Consider the following 22,837-nt stretch of genomic DNA (forward strand, 5'->3'; position numbering starts at 1 on the left):
TGTTAGTTTATACTGCTGCAAACACCAGGATGATTTTCTGTCTGATCAAATCTTTCTGACTAGATTTTGCAGGAGGGCAGAGTTGGTCCTTCATTTTGGACAACACTGAATATAATTTGCACCCCAAAGACCCAATTTTGACAGCAATGATTTCTCCTCTGTTAAGAAAGAGATCTACAAAGACCTCTGCCTTTGAAGAACTCAGAAAATAATCATGTCCACCATGTGACAAGGCCGTGGTGGCGCAGGGACTGCTGGGTGATCTGGTGCAGTGCCTTTGGAGAGAACAGGTCAGCAAGGGGAGCCACGGCTGCTTTACTGGAAGCCCACCTGCCCTCCCAGTTCAACCTGGTTCTGCCATAGAGTCATGGACTGTTTGGAACCACTGTCATCTTTCATGTGGAAACTATACTTCCCTGTGGCCCTTTTCCCGGTGGGAGGGGTAAGAGCCTCTGGTCTTAAGTAAAGCCTTTTTTTGCCTCCATCTGATAGGTTGAAATAGTTAGGCTCACCAGGCTCTATTATTTTATGCTGTCGTTTGCAATGTCAAAATTTTGCTGCAATGCAAGCAGTGGTATGCAATTATTGTCAGGCTCCAGACATACTGATATTCTTGCCACTCGCATACTATCTCAAGGCTTCCAGAGAGTGACTTGAGGCATCCCAGCCAGTCAAGTCTTGAAATTAAAATTGAGTGGAAATGGCACGCTTTTAGGGATTTTTTTTTCACTTTTAAACATGTGTCTGAAAAGCTTTCCCAACACAGTAGTTTTGTGAGCAATATGACAAAAAGTGATCTTTTTTTTCTTTTGCTTTTGCATTGCCCTGCTGGAATCATTTACTGGGTACGAAAGGTCATTTTAGGGAAGCAGCTTTCAGCAGCATTACAACCACAGCTCTCCTAAAACCTGCTGTTGCTGCTGTTCACTGTACCAAAAAAAAAAAAAAAAAGAAGAAAAGAAAAAGCTAGAAGTATATTTTGGAAAGAAACCTGAAATTAAAAAAAAAAAAAGGAAAAAAGAATTATATTCCTTGCATCATTTCTCCTGATTGGTTGACAGCATGCTTTCATAGTCTAGTCATAATGGTGGCTAAGAATTTTTAAGACTGATATGATGCTATACATTTACTTATATATGTATTTATACAAAGAAGCTATTCTTGTTTTGCTAGTCAAAAATGCACTATAATAGTCACACACGAATGTTAAGATGATAAAATTTGTTTATACAATTTTTTTTTTCTTAAAGAGCATGAGAAAGCAACCAATATAACAGCAATATAAAAATGGCTTTTTTGAGCACTAGTCTCAGTGAACTCCATCCAGAGTGTGGCAATTTATAGCAGGTCATATTTCCACTCTCAGTCACTAACATTCGATATTAGTAAGTTAAGTATCTGGTCTAAGTCCGTTAACCTTGCTTATTATGTATTGCCCTCTGATGGTGCCTGTTTCTCTCCATTGTCTCTACAAGGCCATTGGGTAATAAGGTTAGGTTATATACTTAGCCCTAGTTGGTTAATGTTATGTGAAATGAACCCTACCTTCAAGTCACTAACAAACTTCATTTTACACTGCGTGTGAACAAAGGAAATAATCAGTAGTGCCCCAATATTTATTACCAGTTTCCCCTATTGTAAATTCATTAAGGGCATGTTACATTGCAGCCAAAGATGTGTCTGCACCTCTGGGCAGATAGAAGCATTAATTGAGGCAGTTATTTCAGCCTTATGAATAAAGTAACTCCAGCAATACTGAGCTTACCATGGAATGCAAAACTCACAGTAAAGCGTGGTAAATAGCCTTAAGTACATCCCACGCTGCTGTGATTGCCCTGCTGTCATGACCCAGATAGCTAATATACACCTAGAGAACAGATTTTTCTGCATCAGTCCCAGTCGCTTTGATTGCAGTGTAGACATGCTCTAAAGCAGCAGGATTTTTAATCTGTGATTATACTTGATATATATGAAAGTAGAACTGGGCTGGTATCTTTTCCTATGCAATGCATCTGATATGTCTACTAAAGCAAAGGCTGCTTAATTTAAGCATTCTCTGTTTTGCAAATGCAGAGCCACCAGTGTTTTTCTTGGATAACATTTGTTCCCAATTGTAGCCATCAGAAGGTCAGAAGAAGTTCAAAATGTCATGATGGAGTTTATCTATTTGTTTGGAAAAATGATCTGATTATTGCCATAGCAAGTTATATTAAATTGTTTTGGTTGTATGATATAAGATTTTTATATTAATGCCATATTTTAGATGTATTTATAAAACAGTTGAGCTTTGACTATCATAGTTCAGATCTGTGCAGTTTTATAATTGAGACATTTGCAAATTTACAGTTAAAATTATTTTGGCAGGGACCAAACATAGATGCATTGTAAAAGAAAAACTTTGGATAATTGCATCATGATGGATCTTTTGAGTCCTGTTCATTTCTGCTCTCAATGATATTAAATCAATACAAATCTGAGGACTGACTGTATGCAATAAGTGAATGATGTATGTGATGAGGTTTGGATTTTTTTCTCATTTATGCGCACAGTATATGTAGATGTGCCATTGAAGTAGACAGAGTGTTTAAGCAGAGTTGCAATGTTAATGGCATGGTTTACCTCAGGTGTAAAATGGGAATTGCAATACATATCTTTTGTAAAGTGCTACAGTCATTTGTTATGTGAGGTAAGGTCTTCCTGCTCTTTCTCTCCCATCACCACGATCATTTAAAAATCTGCCAGCTATCTGCTTGGTGCTGGTTATTATTCTACTGACTTTTAGAGGACTTACGCCATAATTAAGAGACTGAAGCACAGACACTCTGCATTGTGGAGCATGATGCTTTTTGACACTATTTGTAGTCCTTGCATGGAATTTTGTGTGTTAAGAGTTGCTCATGTCAGTATGATTTTGGGTCTGATTCAGATCCTATTTACAATGTTAAAAACTTAGAAACTGAGGTGGTTTTTTTAGTGTTTGTTGATTTTGAACATTTTTAGAGAAATCGCATTTTAGATTGAGAAAATATGACGCAAAAAATGACATTTAAATTCAATGAATATAAAATGTATCTACAGCTGAACTATGTTATTGCTAATGATTTACCTGTAGTGATTGGAATTGATTTAATTCATAGTCATAACTATAATGCTAGGAAGACAGTAATCCCGCTTTCATTTTCACTAAATTTTATGTAAAAGGTATATAAGTTAAATCTCCTGAAATGTGGAAAAAGTAGCAAAAAAGTAAATGACAACAGGAAATGTCATTTTCTTCTTTCAGGACTGCCAGACATTCTGTATAATACAGGATATCCTGTATATATAGTGAAGTCAAATATGAAAAGCATACAGGGCACACTCTTTTCTGTATTGTCATGGCAACTGTGCTTTTCCAAACATGCAGAAGCCTAAATTTCCAGAGATTCAGGAAAACAGCAACTGCATCTGGACCTATTGCCTGTGCAATTGGTCCAACACCTGAGGTTTGTTGAGCGTGCACAAACTGTGCACGTGAATTTTCTGTCCAGCACTGTTCCAGATTTCACCTTCTTGCTACTTCACATTTCATGATGTGATTTCTAAAAGTAGTTACATACTTTTGGGATGCTGTCGAGAAGATTATCGAAAATGCAGATAAGTATTAATGGGGATCAGCAAAGGTCACTGACCCAATCTATATCTCACTGTTGAGCAAAAAGTACTGGGTTTTTGTGAGCATTTTTTGTCACCACCACACCTCTCCTCTACTTACACATCACAAGGCCAGATATCGCAGGACACCATTCCTCCTGCATCTGCAGTGACAGACTCCACCATACATTGTGCTCTTCCATATGCTGAACTTCCGGTGATATCAGCAGCAGTGCTACGTACGTAATAACTGAAAAATATTTAGATATCAGTGTCATACACTGGAATCAGTGTAGAAGTGGAGATTATTACAGCAGTGAAAGTTTTGGGGACAAAGGACACACATCCATACTAAAACCAGGCTTCATTAGTCCTACTCAGTGAGGAACTAGCCTTTAAATTATGGAATGCTCCTGAATGTACCTCATTATTAAGCCTCTGGTAAGTGTCTTTTCCTCTCAGTCAGTTTGTTTATTCATCCATGATTCCAAGGATTTGCTCAATTTTCTAGTAAGTATAATATATTTCCTATCCAGATGCCACATGGGATTACTAGACAATTTACTTATCTGGACAAAATAAATGTTTTTCCTTTGAAGCCTGGAGTAACTCACATCCTTCTCTGCTCTCTACTGGAGAACGAAAAGTGTTTGAGAAAAAGAAGCAAAATCTTCCACAGTGACATGCTGTCTTATTTTGTTGGATGATCCCCGGTATTTTTTGACAGAATGAGTCAGCAGAGGCTAGAATCATAGTGCATTAACCTCTCCCGTCTCACTCTTCCCATACTCCCAGTTTCTTGGAGAGTTTTTAGACAAATTTGAACAGGCTAAGATGACAGTCCTGGGATTGCAGCAGCTGTTTGGGCTGTCTCAGTATAGTGTCTTATCTAAAGTTGGCCGTGACTCTGTAATAGCAGTGACTCCCTAATGCTAAAGTACTTTTTCATCTTCTCCTCTCACCTTTTACTTTGATTTTTGGCTGAAAACTTTGGCCTCTTTAGTTTACTGTTGTTAGGTGGAGTGAGTTCAAGGTACTAAGCAACCAAGGGGTTTGAGTTTAGGAATGTTTTCAAAATAACTATAAAATATGAAATTTATGTTATCCACAATATGTTGGAGGTCAGTTTGCCCTCAAAACATAATGTCTGACAATTGTGCTTTCTTAGTGTGGGTTAGAAAAAGAATATAGTAGACTTAGGAAAACATCATAATTTAAGAAGTGACACATTTCAACAAAGACATAAAACTGTAGGCAGTACAGAAAAGAAGCAAAACCTTAGGAAACCATTACTTCATTAGGACAAATATTTTATGTCTTTTAAAAGACTCCTTATTAAAAAGGGTGAGCTCTAGGACATTCATGCTTGCATGAAATCATAAATCTGCCATTTGAGAAAAAGAAGTGCTTCTTTCTATGGATAAATTGATTTTTATTACAGCTTCATCAAATTCTTTGAAAATAGTTAATGTGAGTGTATGGCTAAGAGTCAGCACACAGTTATTTTTAATATTCTCTTCTCTTACAAGTGTAGTGGTCAAGCCAGTTAGGAAAGCCAGCACCATACAGTAAATATGCAGTCTGTGAGGCATAAAAAAGAAGCTGAACAAGGGCTCATTTGCTCGCTATTAGCAGGAACATGTTCCTCTTGAGGAACCCATTACATAAAATATACAAATGTACTCTTTTATTTCACACATTCTCCTGCCCTCTCTTTAGTATGCCTTCCCTTTCCCTTTGCCCTCAAATGTATGGGCTAATGTATATGACTTAAAGTTACCTACCTTCCCAATGGACTGGCAGCCAGGGGATACTAGCAGACCAAGAAAGGGCTTAGATTTTAACTTGTCTGCATGTAGATCCAGGGTTTATTTTTTCATGAATGGGAGAGAACTGGTAGAGCTCTGTACCCCACTGGGAAACCCAAGGCTTTTCTCTTCTGGCAGAGGGGAAGTGCGGCAATTCCTGCTTAGCTCAGGAAAACTGTGAAGTTGCACTCCCTATTAATCTCTTTGTATTTAAGCAGAGAATTTTTGTGATTATGCATGAGGGAGAAAGAGAAGGAAAGGAGTGGGGAAAGGTTACACTTTCATCGTGTTTTCTGGGTCTCCCAATTCATTTAGTCTTATCTGAGTCTTTTAGATTGCAAGCTCTTAGGTGCCATGACTGTTTTTATGTATGCCTTTAATAGCCTATCACTGGTGTACAACAGATAACTAGTTACAAATTGTGGGAGTTTTCCAAGGAAACCAATTTTTTTCCAGAGAATGCTGCGAAACTAAAACTGTTTGCATAAAAATGTCAGTTTCAGGGAAACTTCTGATGAATAAAACTTTGGGGAAAATGGTTCGAAATCATCTAAATATGTTGTTCTTACATTTTCTAAACAGAAAGTTCATTTCTCAGTTCAGAACTCTTCAGTTTTAAAGCTCAGTAAGCTTATAATGAAACATTTTATTATGGTTTATAAAATCTTGAAATAATCCATATTACTTTTTAAAAAAAAAAAAAGCAACTTGCTCCGAAACATTTTGTTATTGTTATTGCTTTACAAACATTGTGAGGTTTTGGCTCTATCCAGTAAAATAATTTTGCATGCAGCTCTGCTAAATAGTGATTAATTTCCCCTTTGTGTTAAACTTTGAGCATGGTGGGAAAATAATCAAAATAAGAACTGGTTTATTTTGCTTTGTTTTTAGAATTTAGACTTGGGGAAAAAATAAAACTTGTTTTGGATGAATCGTTTTACTCTTAAAATTTATGACATGGATTATAATCACTGACTCCATTGGTTTCTAATTAATTCATCTGCTTTGAGTTCCTTTGTAAAAAAGTCAATATTTAAGGCCAGTACACTTGCTGCTCAAACTACTCTCCTATTTCTGAAATATACCTGCTGTATCTGTGTTAGCCTACATAAGCTGTCTAAATATTTTCACTGAAAACTGTTTGGGACAAAAAAAATGCCCTTTTACCTAAAATTATTTTGGCACAGAGAGCAGAGTTGAGAAAGGCTGGAAGGATAAAGGTAAGCTGCACAGTGTTAAAGATGAAACAGAAAAATGCAGAATGGAATAGACAAAAAGCTGAACACCAACCTTTGCAGTCAGTCCTTGGTTTTCACTATAATGAGGCATTCTTGGGTATTTTTCTGCTGCCTTGATAAAATGAGGGACAGAAAAAAGGAGCATGATGAGACAGTGGCTGGTGGGAGAGCAGAGGCGAGTAAAGAGAATTTTCAATAACATTGGTTAGATATAGAAGACAAAGTTGGAATTAATAGTAAGAAAAATCTTTCTTAGTCTATTTAGAAACAAGGACAGAGAAGAACCATAATAGCATAAATTATATTCTTGTAACAAGGTGCTATACAGTCATGGAACAGCATAACATGTAGATCGAAATGTAACCATTTATAGAGCATATATATGTGTTGTACGTAATTTTAGGAGTGGCAGTGTTTGATTCATTCCAGGAACAAGGAAACATGCCTTCTGTTGAATTGCGAACACTGTTACTGTCAGCATTTCTGTGTTGCCTGGATATCTCCAGTTCCAGTACTGTCTTTGTTAGATACCAGATAGCTTCTGAGAACTGACTGAAGCCCTGCAGAATGTAGCTTGGCTCCATGCTAGCCTCTTGGAGAGAGGTTAATTTATATTTATTTGTAAATCTGTATCATTCTACAATTTTAAAAACTGAGTTCATGAGTTACATGTAGTGCAAATGAAGAGCAGGCTACAGCTTTACTGCTTATTTCTAGACCAAATCTTTCTGGACTATACTTTTTCTTGGCATGAATCTAGAAGGTGGATACCTAAAGGGGAAATGCTTAATTTTTGTTATCATCCATGTAATTTTCCAGAATAAGTGCTTCCATTCTCATCCATTGAGGCTCTCAGTCAGGTTTTAATTTTCGCAGTGTGAAGATGTGATGAGTACATGAGCAGTTACTCAGATTTGCTGGTCATAGTCTAAGACGAATTACAAAACACAGGTTTGCAACAATGAGCTTGCCAAAATCTATCAAATATCGATCCTTTTCCATGTCAGCAAATATGGAAATGAAAAGGATGAAGGAAAGCTTGAGCTGAAGAGCAGTTGGAACCTGTTGTGTTTCATCCACCTCAATAGATAGGCAAAATGTTGTAATGATGAGTCCACCCTTTATTTACAGTATACACAATTCGTGACAGTGGTTTTTATAACTCTAAAAATTACACTTAATAAATATGAGAAGATACAGGTTTTCTTGATTACTTAAACCTAAATGTTTATTCAAGCTTTCATGAGAAGTTCGTTGTAATTTAAACAGAGCTAGGGCTGCTGAACGGATGCCATTTTTTTGATGTGGACTCAGTACGCATGAAACAAGTTTTAATAACATCCACACTCATTTAACCGGTAAATGTATTCTACAGAGGCTTTGCTTCGGCATGGTTTGCCTACTGCAATCAGAATGAAACTGAAGTCAACTTTTCATAGGTAGATTGTATTTAAGGGTTTTACCCTTCATTTCATGTAATAAAATGATTGCTGACTTTAATCAAAAAATCAGAAGAAACGTGTGTAAATATTACTGTTGTAGTTCACAGCAATGCAGTATTACTTGTATCTTCCCTTTTGGTGTTGATGTTATGTAGAAGTTGGAGACACTAACACATTGTGGATATTGCTGCTGAGAAGGAGAAGGGAAAAAGATAGGCTTGAAACACAGCCTGTGAGATGGCACAAAGCCAACACACTGAAAAATGGCAAACGTCACATTTAACAGCTGGACGCAGAAATATTTCTCTTTAATTTGGAAGGAGAAAATTTTTTTCACAGCAGGGCACTCTCAAAAGAGCACAACATCAAAGAGGGTGGGTCTCCCCAGTCAAACATCATCTGGCTCCAGTGATGGAGCAAAATGAATGAACTGTCAGGACTTTTTTCCAGTGTGTATGTTTTTGCCAAGTGAAAAGTAAAAGGTTCGGTGGCTTGTTCTGATCACAGACCAAATCCTGATAATGGAAAGCTGATTCCCTAAAGTCTTCCTCTGATCAGCTGACAGGCAATGTCTGAAGAAGACCCCAGATTGATTGATGGTCCACTTTGTATTGATGGCCCCTGCCACCCTTAGAGATAAGTGAGATATGCCAAATGCTTAACAGCTCTGGAGGGCTCCTGTGATTGTGACTCAAGCAATGTTCTAATCTAATGTTATAATCCTCACAGAAACAAACTCTCTTCCAAAGAAACTTAACATGATACTTACCAATACCAGACCTGCACTCTGGCAAGAAAAAAAAACATTTCACATTCTCCACCATGCGTCCACTAGCAACACCACCACTACTCCTTAATGCACCCTTTTCATCTGCTTCTTGACTCTGACTTCAGCCCCGAAGAAGCTGCAAACTAACCATCACCATGCCGGTTTTCTGACAATCCTACAATCTAACAAATTTGAAGGAATAATACAGTATAGGCATTTTCTCAACATAAAAATAATGGTGACACAGTTTGTACAGCCATTACTCATTTGTTTTATGAGGAATCTCAAGCATAGTTTATCATATACTTTATTACTTGACCCTTTAATCATCATCTGGGGAACTTAGCATTCCAGACATTCCAAAATATTCCAAACTAAAAATATCAGTGTGCCTCATTATTTAAAACTCACAAAGGAACTAAGTATGTTTTCTAAAATATGTCATTTTTACTGAAGTTCCTCATTTATGGTGAGTCTTAATGAGACATTTAAAAAAGGATTGAAAGAATTATCTGTGGAGTCTGTGCTGTAGTAGTAAATGGGTGCTCTGTTGAGATAGGTGTTCTACACATACACTGTAAAGACAGTCCCTACCCATATTTACTTACAAAGTCAGAGTGAAGATAAACAAATGGTGCACAAAAAAAAGTATCAAAATCCCTGTTTTCTACAGCCATGGGATCAAGACACAGAGTTTAAGTACTTGCTGTAAGTCATGTGACAAATCTTTTTCAGAGCAGGAGCTGAACCCAGGCAATCTGCAGAGCAATTCCAGTGTCTGAACAGAGGTACTTAATGCCATTTTAAATCCTGGAAAGTGTCTAAGACATACAGACAGGGCTGACAGGTAAGGCACAGAACTTAGGGAGATCTGCCTGCCTTCTGGAGCAGTCACTGGAGGCTCAGCAGGATACTCAGGGCCATCAGAAACACTAGTGGAAACTTAAGTTTAGACACCTGAATATAACTCTTTGCACCCTAGTCCAGTGCCAAACCCTTATCAGTGGGTCACAACCGTTACACTAGGCAACAATGCTTTTATCAGAACAAAATAATGTTCTTGACATTGCTTGAAAGGGAGGTTACTTGTAGACAGGCTTTCATTTCAGAGGTTTTTTTTTACATGTAACTAATTTCTGAATTAGGGTTTTTTTTTTCAGTTCCTTCTTTCTCATGGAGTGCCCATGAAAAATGAGTCAGGAATTTCAAAATGAAGGTGGTGGAGGTCATAACTATCTTGTGAGCTGATGAGGTGATCTCCAGAGATCCCTTCCAACCTCACTGATTCCATGATTCCTTGAAGTGCCCCTGACTTCAAATGAGACCATAGCCTCTCATGGCACATGCAAAGGAAACAGAAGAATTCCCTGTCTCAAGGCCAGAATTCTGGCTTAGAAAGTAAGAGCAAATTAGATCTGCTTTTACCTGCCTAAAAAGCAGACAGGCATGTGGGGTTCCAAAGCATCAGAGTCCAATGGGACTTGAGTCCCATTGACTTCAGCGGCAGTTTGAAGTCTAACTTGATAAAGGATTTTTGCCTGTTTTACTACAGGATTGAGAGTGTCTCTAAGAGTTCTGTGCTTGAGAAGATAAGTACCTTTCTAAACTGGTTCTTAAAATGCCTAGGGGGATATGGTATTGGAGCTTTAAAAAATCCTAAAGGTAAAGAAAAGAATGAGAAGCCCCAAGTGCTTCAAAGTGAAAACAAACAAAATCCCTAATCTAGCAAGCTTCCTTTACAGAGTGATAGCTGTGCCATATATTCTATGTGCCATACTTTAATATATCTGAAAGTATCACTAAGCATCGAGGCTCGGATTTGTAAATCTAAAATCTGCTACCTTCCTGGAAGTGCTAATTCACATATAGACACAGTTCCGTTTACAAAGCTATGAAAATACAGTTTGGAACCATGTTTTGCAAATTTACTCAACAGAAATGACAGGAGTGAGGGATCAAAACCTGTTTTCTCCTTGTGCCACCAGCTTCATCTTGGTCAGCAGTAAGGTAAGCCCTGAGTCACATTTGAACAACAGACCTGCCTTGCTCTCCCTGCAACTTCCTTCCTTCTCACATAATAGAATCAGGGCAATTTAGAATGATTTCCATTTATGAGTGTCTTTTGGTCCTGAGTGATTTCTCTAAGGTCACTGAGTTATCAGTAAGTCACCTTAGGAGCTATGTACCCACTCACTTGTTTCAGCTGCATTGCCTAGCTTGATGCTGAGGAATGAAATCTGCCAAAACTTGTTTTTGTACGTGCTGCTTTGGAGTGCTGTCCTCTGTCGCATTACGTTTGTGGTTAGCTATTTTGCCCTTTTAATTCTTTGTCCAACTGGATGGGTGTATTGACTGTATGGAAATAGGCTGAAAGAACATCTCAGCTGAATGACAGAGGACCTTTCTGGAATATTTGGTTGCTTGTAAAAGAATGAAAAAGTATGAAACAAACACTTTTTAATTTCGCTTTGCAATGTCTAAAAGTTTTGAGAAGCTGCAAGAAAATGGCCAAAGCTCTGTCATTACCTTGCAAAGGAACCAATCATATTTTCAGAGGCACCAGGGGCAACAAAGGTCACCATAACTGTCTTGATCCCCTGGCTCAGAATATCGTCTTAGGAGCCTTATTACTGAGTAAATTCAGTGAGGCTTTCCAGATGAGTGAGGGTTTTCAGCATCAGGCCCTTACAGTCTTCTTGTAACTCCCTCCCTGATATGTGTACTGGGATATGCATCTACCAGCCAACTGGTGTGAGAGTCTTCTGTTTGGGTTATTTCAGCTTTGATCATTTGGCTCCCTGTTTTTAAACCATCTTTTCCTTTTTAGTCTATTTTTTTCCTGGTCTCTTTGGATACTGAGCCTGGATTGGCAACACTTTTTCTCTTCATGCTCCATGTCCGACATAAATGAGACTGCAGAGAACAACTTCAGTCTGTTGCCTCCCCATGATCTTCTGCTACCAGGGCTGCATGGGAACAGTGCAGTGAGCAGGGTGGAAACACCAATGCCAAGCAAAAATCCCTCCACAGCAGAATGACCCGTGGCTGGAGCGCCACCGCTTTTTCTGTTCTATCACTGGACCTGTCAGGAGAGTGCAAAAGCACACACTGAGGTGGCCATGTTATGTCAGTGGATACTGCAAGAGCACCAGTCCTTTACAGACCTGTTCGCATGTGTGCAAGTTTCCAACTTCGTGTGTGTTTTTTCTGCTCTGTGTCTTCCCCTTTTTGCCCTGTTGTTGAGTAACACTGCTTTGTGTTACAGGTAATTCTTCCCTATTCCAGGACCTCCATGGGCTAGTGTCAAAACAAACCATTGAGACTTGACTTAAAAAAAAAATAATTTAATGAAATCCACATAATCAGCAGGGCATTGCTCTCATGACACTTTCTGGAATAAGGCCCCAGTCCTCCAACCGCTTACACAGATGCTTGATTTCACACACGAGTAGTCCCATTGAGATCAATGGGACTACAACATGTGCGTAAGTGTTTGCTGGACTGAGGTCTAAGTGAGAGATGAAGCCTTTCACCTAGCACAGACAGTTCAAAACAATGTTTATAGTTTCATATGCTATAATCCTTTGAGAAACATTAAAACTAAATAGCTTTTAATATTAGTTGGCAAGCATTCTCTTTTATAAAAATTGCTAGATGACGCCTGCTAGATTAAAGAGAAAAACCATTAAGCAGATATTACAAGATGTACGCTCCATATCAGATATGGCTAATTGTAGAAAATTACTTTGAATAGCGTGAGCAGTTGAAGACCATTGGCTGTCAGGATATATTTCTGTGCATTTTCATAGAGGTGTTGCATCCCAGGGAGATTATTGCCAACAAATGTCAGAGAACATTTTAGTCTGATTTTAACCAGTGAGGCCTCCTGATGTTTCCTCCTTGCTCACTTATTTCAGATATCTATTCTGTTTATAGCAGTTCAGAATGTTTCAGTGCAGTTAAAAACATTTGGAAATCTTCATGTTAATTCAAAGTATAAAGAATTTGACACCATTGTGCATGTAATACAAAAATTGCAAAAGCAAAAATCATTCTTTAAATGAACTGTTACATTTCCTACATGGCAGCAAAATATTATCCAGTTATTTAAAAAAATAGAAGCACTTCAAAGTAACTAATTATTGACATAGATTTATTTCACATACATGTAAAGACTGTAGTAGCTAGCTTTCACTATCTATATAATAATAAAACCAAAGCGTTCTTATTTCATCATAAGCCAACAAGCTTAGATGTTATCTGTAGCATATTTATATTTTTAATTCTGATATCTGTCCATAAAGAATCTGAAGACATATTTTAAGTGGCAAAACAAATCAGTTAGTCCTATCAAGCAACTGTGGAATATATGAGAAGCATTTCTAACTAATGTCTTTGTGAAATAATGTTCATACAGATGAATAGGGAACCTGTCCAAATATTTCCGCTTATAGTAAAATGAGGTTGCTGACATGTATACTAGTATTTTTTTATACCAGTTTTATGTGTGTAGTTGGTTATTACAGATTCAATAATATTTATTAGACATCAAAGTTAGAGTTATCACAATGTGATGAATAGACATTTCTTTATACTGGCTAAGAATAATTTGCCTGTTTACTGTGTAGGTAATCTAAAAGATAGTATGTCATTTACAAAGTATTTCAATGTTTGAGATGTGGTCTTTGTAAAGGATGTGATTATATAATATTATTATTATCTATCAACATCAGTGTTTCTTTTTAGTTAAGCTATATTTGGAGACTTTTCCATGCATTGCAGTTTGCTTCTGAGTTTCATTATATTTCATATTTTCTTTTCTATAGAGAGACTAAGAGTTGTTCTTAAAATGTTTCCTGAATGGCCTGACTTGGTCACCAGGCTAGTGAATGAAAGGAGAAAGATGTGATGGCTAAATGCATGACTGTTTCTACACAGCTTTCTCATTCAGTGTGTAATAGGGAGAAGATGCACATTCAGAAGGGCCCTCCTCCTCTAAATCAGATGCCCAGCTCCTAGTATTAAAGACATTTAAAGTCTAAAAGCATTCATTCTTCAAGCAGTTGTTATCATCAAATATGAACCCAGCTGTAGTCTGATTTTCAGCCTAAACTATGCTCCTTAAATGTAATCTATTGAGGAATTTTGTCAGTTGTCTTCTCTCTTTCAGTTCCTGCAGCATCTTCTTCTGAACGTTTCAAACTTTCTAGATAATGAGGTCCTTTGGCAGTGTGTTGATTTCAAAGGGAGCTAGGCACCAATGTACTACACAGAATCCAGTCTAAATGAGTAAGTTGTCAAGTCATGCATACAATCCAGTTTGCTTTCAGTTTGACATGATTAGAAACGCTAACAAATAAATAATGTATACATGTCATAATAAATACTAGAGCCCATTGGCATTTCGCTTAACAATCACTGCCTTAGGCAAGTCAAATCACTGAATTTTACTGTGCACTTACCTGTGTGAGTCTTAGAGCTTTTCAGAAAAGTGACTGTTTGCTGTTTCTTCTGCTTTACATAGAACTAACCTTCCTTGTTAAGACAGCTGTAGAGCTCTGTTCTGTCAGTAATGCCACTGGACACTCTCCCCTAATCTATCAAAGCATAAGTGTATTCAGCTTTACTTACAGTACTAGTTCATTCCAGGGGATGAATACAGTGCTGCAAAACAAATTAAACAAACAAAAAAACAACAAAACAAAACAAAAAAAAAGAAAGAAAAGATAAAGAAATGGTAGTTTCCTTCAAAGGAAATATCAGATAGTGCAACCAGCCCAAAAAGGACCGTAGCAGACACACAAATGCTGGGCCTTTTTGCCTCTAACTTTCTTCTCTAAATGTCCAAATGAACAAATGGACAGAGAACACAGCCTGAGTGGCTGAAGAGCTGTGGGCCCTAGGGAGGAAACTGGACTCCAAGGTTTAGGATGCATCAGAAAGATTATGTGTCAGGCAGTGGGTCTTGCTGGCTCTGACAAAGGGACACAAGCAGAGCTGCTCTCTCTAGTGTCAAGAATAGGCTTTATAGGTCCAGTCTCAGAATGTAATCGTCCATAATTGCACACCTTTTACAGACTGTCAGCATAGTACCCAGGCTTATAAACATTGCTCTTTTTGGCATTGTTTTCAACTTCTGTTTAGGGTATAGTCACCTGTAGAGGATGTTGTAGTGTTGTTATGTCAAAAGCAAGGTCTCACAGCAGTGAGACTTGCCTAATGTAGAGATTATTCAGTTCTGATGTCCAAGCCAGTGAAGGAAGAAGCTTTCAGTGTTGCTGTGGCTTGTAGGTTCATACATTGTTATAGAAAGAATATGACTTGTATGGACGCTACCATATCTGACTGACTTGTCAGTCTGTTTGATCAGACTGTTACAACCTTTTTCTCCCTATTACCAGTAGTTTAGAGTACATCTGTGGCTTTTAAATGCACGGCTGATGAGTTATGAAATGTATGTACTCATCAAAAGTACTCCTTGCTATGTTGACTCTTCCCACTGAAGCCAAGGGTGGAACTTCTTGTGGGAGGAGAAGGCTAATGCTGAGTGATTTGAAAATCCTATGACCTTATGCATGTGATGTCAATGACAATAGCAGTGAACAGCAAAAAACAAGATTCTCACTAATGGTAAGAATTAATTCTTGCATGTTCTGTGGTTTTCTTCACATCTCTTTTGATGTCTTGCAACATAAAAAATTATTCTAATAGCTACTTTTACAATATAAATGTACATGCAAAGAAAAATTCCACTTTCAGGACCAGTCGTTTCTCCCTCTGCCTGCAAGGAAAATGAGAGGTCAATTAAATTGTATGCTAATACCTTTTTTATTTGACTAAATGGAAAAATAAAATGCAGGCAGAATTTCTAAAGGCACAATCCTTTAGCAGGCCATGGAAAGAGAACAAAGGAAAGCAACAGATAGAGAGGAAAGAACTCCAATGAACTAACCAATTTCGCTCTTCCTGTCTCTTCTGTGAAACTGTTTTTAATTGCTTCATAGCTTGGCTTTCTCTGCAGCTGTGCTATTACATTTGGGCTCCTTTATTCTAAAATTCTGTGACATCTATACCAGAAAGTGGAACAATAGTCTTTAGCATTGGAATTACATTTGCCCCCATCTATCCAAGTGAGCAGTATGTCAGTACTGAAGTAATTGAGAGTTCTCAGAAGGCTCTTTAGCGCTCTGCCTTGACTGTTAATACTACTTAAATCTTACATGGTCCTACCTAGACTTGGTATGTTGCCAGAGTGACAGCTGTTCCAGCAACTGCTGTTTATTTTACTTAGTAATGGTCGTTCATAGATTTTAGGGCATCACTTATATGAGACACCGTGTGCTTTAGAAATGATATTATTGTTGCCATTATGTGTTGCTATTATCATTGTCATTATAAGTTTCAGTATCTACAGCCTCCAAATAATTATCAATAACCAATCCAACAAGTAATAAATCCAGTCCTTCATATTTAGTTTATATTTGCATGCCATTACAAGATGAACCTGACCAGTGTCTGTACATTGGCATCCTATCTGCTTTTTCCCATATTTCCCTGTTGAAATGTATGCCTAGGTCATGAGGAGTGGCACCCTGTAATAAATTTCATCATATACCTCATGCCTTTCTGCATTTATGCCTTGATTACTGGGTAAACTGGTGTTTGTAAGGGAAGGAATATAAAAAATGGAAAAGAGAAGACTTGAATTGTGCTGGTTATACTTTGGACTTACTTTCTTGGAAGATTAAGCTGTTTCTGTTGTATTCTGAAGTCAAAGGATGAAATTCGTAGAACAATAATATGCTTCACATTGTAAGTCTCTCGATATGTAACATACCAGTAAACTACCCGTAAATGACAGGTTTTAATTTCTCATGTCAGCTCATGACTGTCCATACACACAAAGTTCTGAGTAGGTCCCTGTGTGTCCAGATACGGCTGTCAGTACTGATTATGGCAGTCGTCTTTGTCTTTCCTGTTTCGTATCATCTGGGGATTAGGAAGCTATCAGTTCTTTATTTATGGGAATTGTTTTTGCCTCACGTTAAGCCATATACTGTTATGTTAGTAGGTACCATGTAAACGAATAGATAATGAACACTGTGCTGAGACTGTTTGGATAGATATTGCCAAAATGGTCCCAGCCAAGCACTATTAGTTATTAATTTTTCTTTCTCTTCCTTTTTGTAGGCTGATTTCCTGTAAAACTTTTCCATTTCTAGTACAGATTTTTATTGTTTAGCATATTTTGCTCATATATTCAACATACATTAACATGTTTATGTAAGAATAGGTCCTTGCTGATATGTAACAAGCTACCATATATAAAAAATAAATGAAATCCCTGGTATTGGAGTATTTGTATGCCTCTGAGGACTCCTGATTTCTCTGACTTTATTCCACCACTCAGTGCATGTCGGGGTAGCATCTTTTGCTTCTCCAATCCAGGAGCATCTGGCCAGGTTCCACCTGGTCCTTGCCACAGGCACTCGGGAGCAAATGATAAGGATCTCTGTAGACACTTGATTTCCCTGTCTCTCATGCTCTAGTAATGGATATATTGCTCCTGATTACTCCCAGTCCCTCTTGGTCAAAAGCAAAAGCAAGGCTGGCTCCTGAATTTGAGACTCTCATGTTGTGGAGTAAAGAACTAGATTCTGATTCCTGTGTATGTTTTTGTGTGCATTGTAGGAAACACTCTTTCAATAAATCAGAAATATTGAATATAGTCACATGATTTCTGAGATTATTCTCTTGATATTGAAATAGAAATGCAAGATCATTAATTTCCTTGCTCTAGAAATGTTCAGTTCAAAGTAATAAATGTGCTTCCTCTTTAATTAGCAGAATGAGTACTTTCAAGATGACATCAGTTCAGGCTTATACAATTTCAAAAGGGATAACATTTTTGGGGTATAATTATTAAAGCAGTTGGCATCTGTGGAGGGGCAAAAGATCTGAAGATCAGGTTTGCTTCAGTTAAGCACCTAATTGTTCAGATGCATTTCTGAAGTTTAACAAAGTGATTGCGTAACAGGTAAAAATCTTGTGAGACCATGTGCTTTTACTAGGATTAGCACTTCCTAGATAACGTTTTTTAAGCAGTCAGAAGGGCAGGTGTGCATGAAACATGTATCTTTTCATTTCAGAGCCTCCAGAGCAATTTTATTCTTCGACTTCAGAGGGAGCATCCAGTGCCGAATAGAGACATAATACTGTCTTTTTTTAAAATTACTGTAACTGGCTCTCATGTCCTTAGCAGGGATGTCATGTTTAGGAAAACCATGATTCCCTCAGGACTGATTTCTCATTTACTACTTCAAAAAATTTTATGTCTCAGGGGAGCTTCTAAAGGCATCTTCAACTCTCTTTTTCCTTCTAGTCTCATTTGTTTTGGTATTATGAATCCTACAACTCCCTAATGTATCATGTGAGGTTGCTGAAGTACATGCTCTTGCTGCAACTGAGATGTGAAGGAAGGGATACTTGTTTAGGGATTACTACTGCCCCTTGCTCAGATGTTTCAGCCATTTCAATGCCGGCTTTACAACCAGATTTTCTTGTTTATCTGGCAGTTCATTATTTAAGGCCAGCCTGTCAAAATAGGTTAAATATTCTTTGGGAAACATGGTCACATCTTTGAGACACCACAAATATGTTTAATACAAAAAGATTGGCTTGATAAAAGAAACATGATAAACTTGCATCCCCCGAAATACTTTTCTGCTGTTCCATGTAGATTTCTAAGAGCATCAGTACACAATGACAAATCTCATGGCAATAAATTCCCAGCAAAGGCACAGAGAGACACCAACAAAGCAGTGAAAATGATTGCTGATGATTTGTTCTAACTACTTGACCTTGTGACATCTCCCCCAGATATATGACCAAGATGGGACACTGCAGCACTTTATTGATGGTGGAGAACCCAGTAAGTCAAGCTGGATGAGGTATATCCGATGTGCAAGGCACTGCGGGGAACAGAACTTAACAGTGGTTCAGTACAGGTAAAGTACATTTTGATTACTCAATGCAACAAAATTAAAATGTTTTTAGTGAAAAGTCGGACTGTAACTGTCACCAGTACTATTGCCTTCAGTTGCAAAGACAGTAGCAGGGCTTTTGTGAATGTGCTTTTTCTGGGCAGTACAAAAGCTGCAGAGCGTAGTGAGGATGGGTTTAACTTTGGTTGCCCTGAGCTGAGGCCATTGTAGTAAGCATGCTAGACCTGGAGCTCCTGGGAACAAGTACAGCCCCATGTCACTCGTGTGACCACCACACTGCACAGAGCCCTCTGCATGTTTTCAAATGGTCTGATCAGAAGCAAGCCAACACAAGCCATCTTTCACTCTTAATAAAGATGCATGTGCTACAGGAAGGGGAAAAATGGCAGGAGAGGAGTTTTGAACCCAAAGGCTTTCCGAGAGTGAGTCATGAGACACATATACACCTAAAGCTTATATGTTGAGTGCACCTGCTAGCCAAGATTGCTAGTGCTTATGCCTCTTACGTTGCTGACTAGAGAAAGTCAAAATGTGAAGAAAAATGTAAAGAAATTGTGGTGCGTTTTACTTTGTACTCGCAAACAGATCCAGAAAACCCAGACAAAGCATTACATAAATACATGATCTCAGCTATAAACAAACCTTTTGCCTCAGAATCAGAAGCAACTGCTTGGCCTTATTAAAGGTGGTAGGAAGCACATCAAAGAATGCCCTGAGCTTGCCAGTCGCAGTGAGCAATCCCAATTTTCGCTAGTTGCTTTAGAGAGTGGAGTTTCTTTTCTTTAGGAAGAATCTTAAACTTATTTAAGGTACCTTTAAAATTAAAAATAAAACATACAAAAGCAAGCTAAAATGAAATGTATATAAAGTTTGATTATCCCATAGGGTTCCAATTTAACAATGGTAAAATTGTTCAATTGCATTTTCAGCTTTTTTATTCTCTGGCCAGTTGACTAATAATGCTGCAGTTAAAAAAATAACAATCCTATTTATACATTACAAATCTTTTATTATACTCTTAAATATCTGATATCTATAGCTAAAATCCCATCAGGTTTTAAATAAACACACTGGATAATGAATAAAGATTGCTGTGATGAAAGAGTATTTTTGTAGGTATCTTGTGAACTATTTCTTAGTGTGGTGGTGTGTGCATGCACATATATATATATATATCTAAATAAGAAAAAAAAAAATATATGCGTACATATGTATAGATGACAAACCTAAATAAAAAGTGAGCATGAGAAAGTCATTACACATCTGTCAATATTAAGTGGATTTTACAACTCTCCTTTCATGATGCAGTTTTTACTTAGAGTTCCCTCTGTTGATCTGTTTTCGATTACTTCAGATCTTTATAAAATGAACTACAAAAACACAATTTAAAAAACTGGCATCCATCACCAGTGACTGCATCCAAGTGTAAGAAAATAGAAAAGTTGGACACTGAAAAACCGGCCTAATTTTTATTGTACATGGACGTCCTCCTCACAGAAAGTCAGCTGGTTTAAATTCATTCTGTTATGATTTGTAATATCTAAATGGAATTTTCTTCAAAGTGCTCTTGATTGATTGACCCTTAGCTGAACGTTTTGTTTTTATTTTGAGGCTGACAATAATGTTTGTTGGCATGTGTTCTGCTTCAACTGCGTTGGGACGCCATGAAGCTATCTTTATGAGTCATCCAACCACAATACTAAATACATGTCAGCAAAGGAAATATTATCCGAAAAGGGAAAAATCCCTTTGATGTACTTCAGCATGCAGAGATTTCTGCGAGTTTTGGAAGCTCTGCACGCTTGTAAGGGACGGTGTACGCTTACACTTTTTTTTCCCTGCCTACTCCAAGCCTCACAGACCACCCATTGCTCAAAAACAGTTCTGCTCTTTCAGCGGCAAAGTGTGTCATTTGGTTTTAGCACATTCATTTGCCGGGCTGCTGTGTTTATGTTAAGGGAAGCCAAACTGAGAGATGAAATGTTACAAGGGTGAAGTACAAAGTAGACTCAATTTTTCTCAAGTTAGGAGATGCTGGTAATTTATAGTGTGGCTCCAATTTTCATTTTTATGTAACAGTGGAAAGAATTAATGAAATGCGCAGCTCTGGGAAGAAAGAGAGGGAGAAGAGGAGAGGAGGAGGGGGAGGGAAGGAGAGGGGGAGACACAAAGGGGAGAGTTTTTGTCAGATATTCATAGAAGGGTAGGAAAACCGTTCTGCTTAGCTAGCAGTGCCCTCCTGAGACAGGGTGGCAGTAAGCGAGGAAAATAACAAGATAAATGAAATTTTTGCAGCTGCTAGTAAAATATTGAGAATCTGCACTTTTTTATTGATCTTTATGATCCTGTTGCCAAGAGCCACTTTGCGGTGACAAAATATGTTGACAAGTGCATATCTCACTGCCATGAAAAATGTGGTAAAAGATTCTCCTTATGTCTGCAGTGTTATACAACGAACAAATTGCATTGCTACAGCCAATTCTTTATAGAAAGTCTAAATTTAAGGCCTACCAACCCTAAACACTTTTATCTTGAACTTCAGGCTAATGTTTGTAGCAATTCTTCACTCAGAAAACCGGTTGAGGCCTAACATTTTTTTTTGGTCTGTAGATGTTTTTCTGCCTTACATAAGCTGTTATAAAAAATGGTCATTTCTTGGTACTTTGACTGTATCATTTTGGTATGTAATCCTTCAGCGAGAGTGGAGTGTTCTTCTTGTACATATTGAATTTCTATCCATCTCACAGGAGTGTGTTTTACTGTTCCATGTGAAGCCTAAGGGAAAAGCCACTACAAACTGATAACATTTTTATTTTATCTTGCGCCTGATTCTAATCTTCCACAGTTTTTGCCCCCATGTAGATCTGTTAACTGTAGAAGTATCACTCTGAAGCTATTTGCATCAGTGCAAGATCAGGCTAAGGCTCTTCTTTTCATGGTAGAGACTCTAGGATTTTTCCTTCTTTTTCCCTCAACTCCCAGTTCAGTGGTCTAGGAATATCCACAGTCTTTTTACACAGAGCAGTGTGATAAGATATCACATTTACAGTAACACTAATTTATACTTACTGAAGGATCATCAATGTTACCCTGATGTTCCATACAGGGGAAGATTTCATGGTTACATGTTCAGATTAACCCTATTTTTTTATTTCCCTAAGCCAAAGTCTGTTTTATGCAACAATCCAAGATCTCCCTTTTTGGTGGTATATTGCTGTAATGAAAGGCCACGTCACACTACTTCAACCCTCTTGCTAAAAGAACTTATTCAAATGAAAGAAATATTGTCTATTTACCTTTAAAATATGTTAACTTTAGCTTAGATGACAAATACAAAGGTGTTTAAATGGCTGAACTGTGTGCACCACTCTGATGCTTGTACTGTGTGAAAAAAACATAGCATTTCTAAAATCACTTTAAAAGGGACATTGCAAGAAAATATCCGTCTTTTCATAAAATGTTCCTGCTTGTAAAATCTTAGTGTTTAAAATCTGCTAGGTACAAAGTGCCTGTATGCTTTTTGTTACCCTGTGCTACAGTAATGAAGTCCTTCCCTAATGATAGATTTGATTTTAAAATAATCAGTAAGCTATTCATGTAGTTATCTGCAGAAATGCTTCCAAAAAAATGGATTTCTACTGTAATACTGTGTATGATAAGAGGAGAACGATCTATTCCTAAATTTGGCATTTTTTTCTTTTTCTCTTGATTAGGTCAAATATATTCTACCGGGCTTGTATAGATATCCCCAGGGGCACCGAGCTGTTGGTGTGGTACAATGACAGCTACACATCTTTCTTTGGAATCCCTCTCCAGTGCATTGCACAAGATGAAAATTGTAAGTTCTTCCTTGCATTTCTACGTGTGTAAGCCAGAATTCCTGTTTCATACCTAATCAGCTATATTTCTAGAGTATTTTAAGACATGGTAAATGAAAGTGGTT

General features: G+C 37.7%; 1 protein-coding gene across 1 annotated transcript in view; it reads left to right on the forward strand.

Moving 5' to 3' along the window:
- PRDM6 (PR/SET domain 6) overlaps positions 1 to 22,837 on the forward strand; it is a 73,429-nt gene that overhangs the window by 29,652 nt on the left and 20,940 nt on the right. Inside the window, exons 3-4 of the mRNA XM_050913555.1 lie at positions 18,770 to 18,897; positions 22,608 to 22,732. Of these exons, the coding sequence (XP_050769512.1) occupies positions 18,770 to 18,897; positions 22,608 to 22,732 (253 nt within the window). The remainder of the gene's footprint in view (positions 1 to 18,769; positions 18,898 to 22,607; positions 22,733 to 22,837) is intronic.

The sequence above is a fragment of the Gymnogyps californianus genome, chromosome Z (genome assembly GCF_018139145.2).
Source record: "Gymnogyps californianus isolate 813 chromosome Z, ASM1813914v2, whole genome shotgun sequence".
In the NCBI taxonomy this organism is placed as follows: Eukaryota; Metazoa; Chordata; class Aves; order Accipitriformes; family Cathartidae; genus Gymnogyps; species Gymnogyps californianus.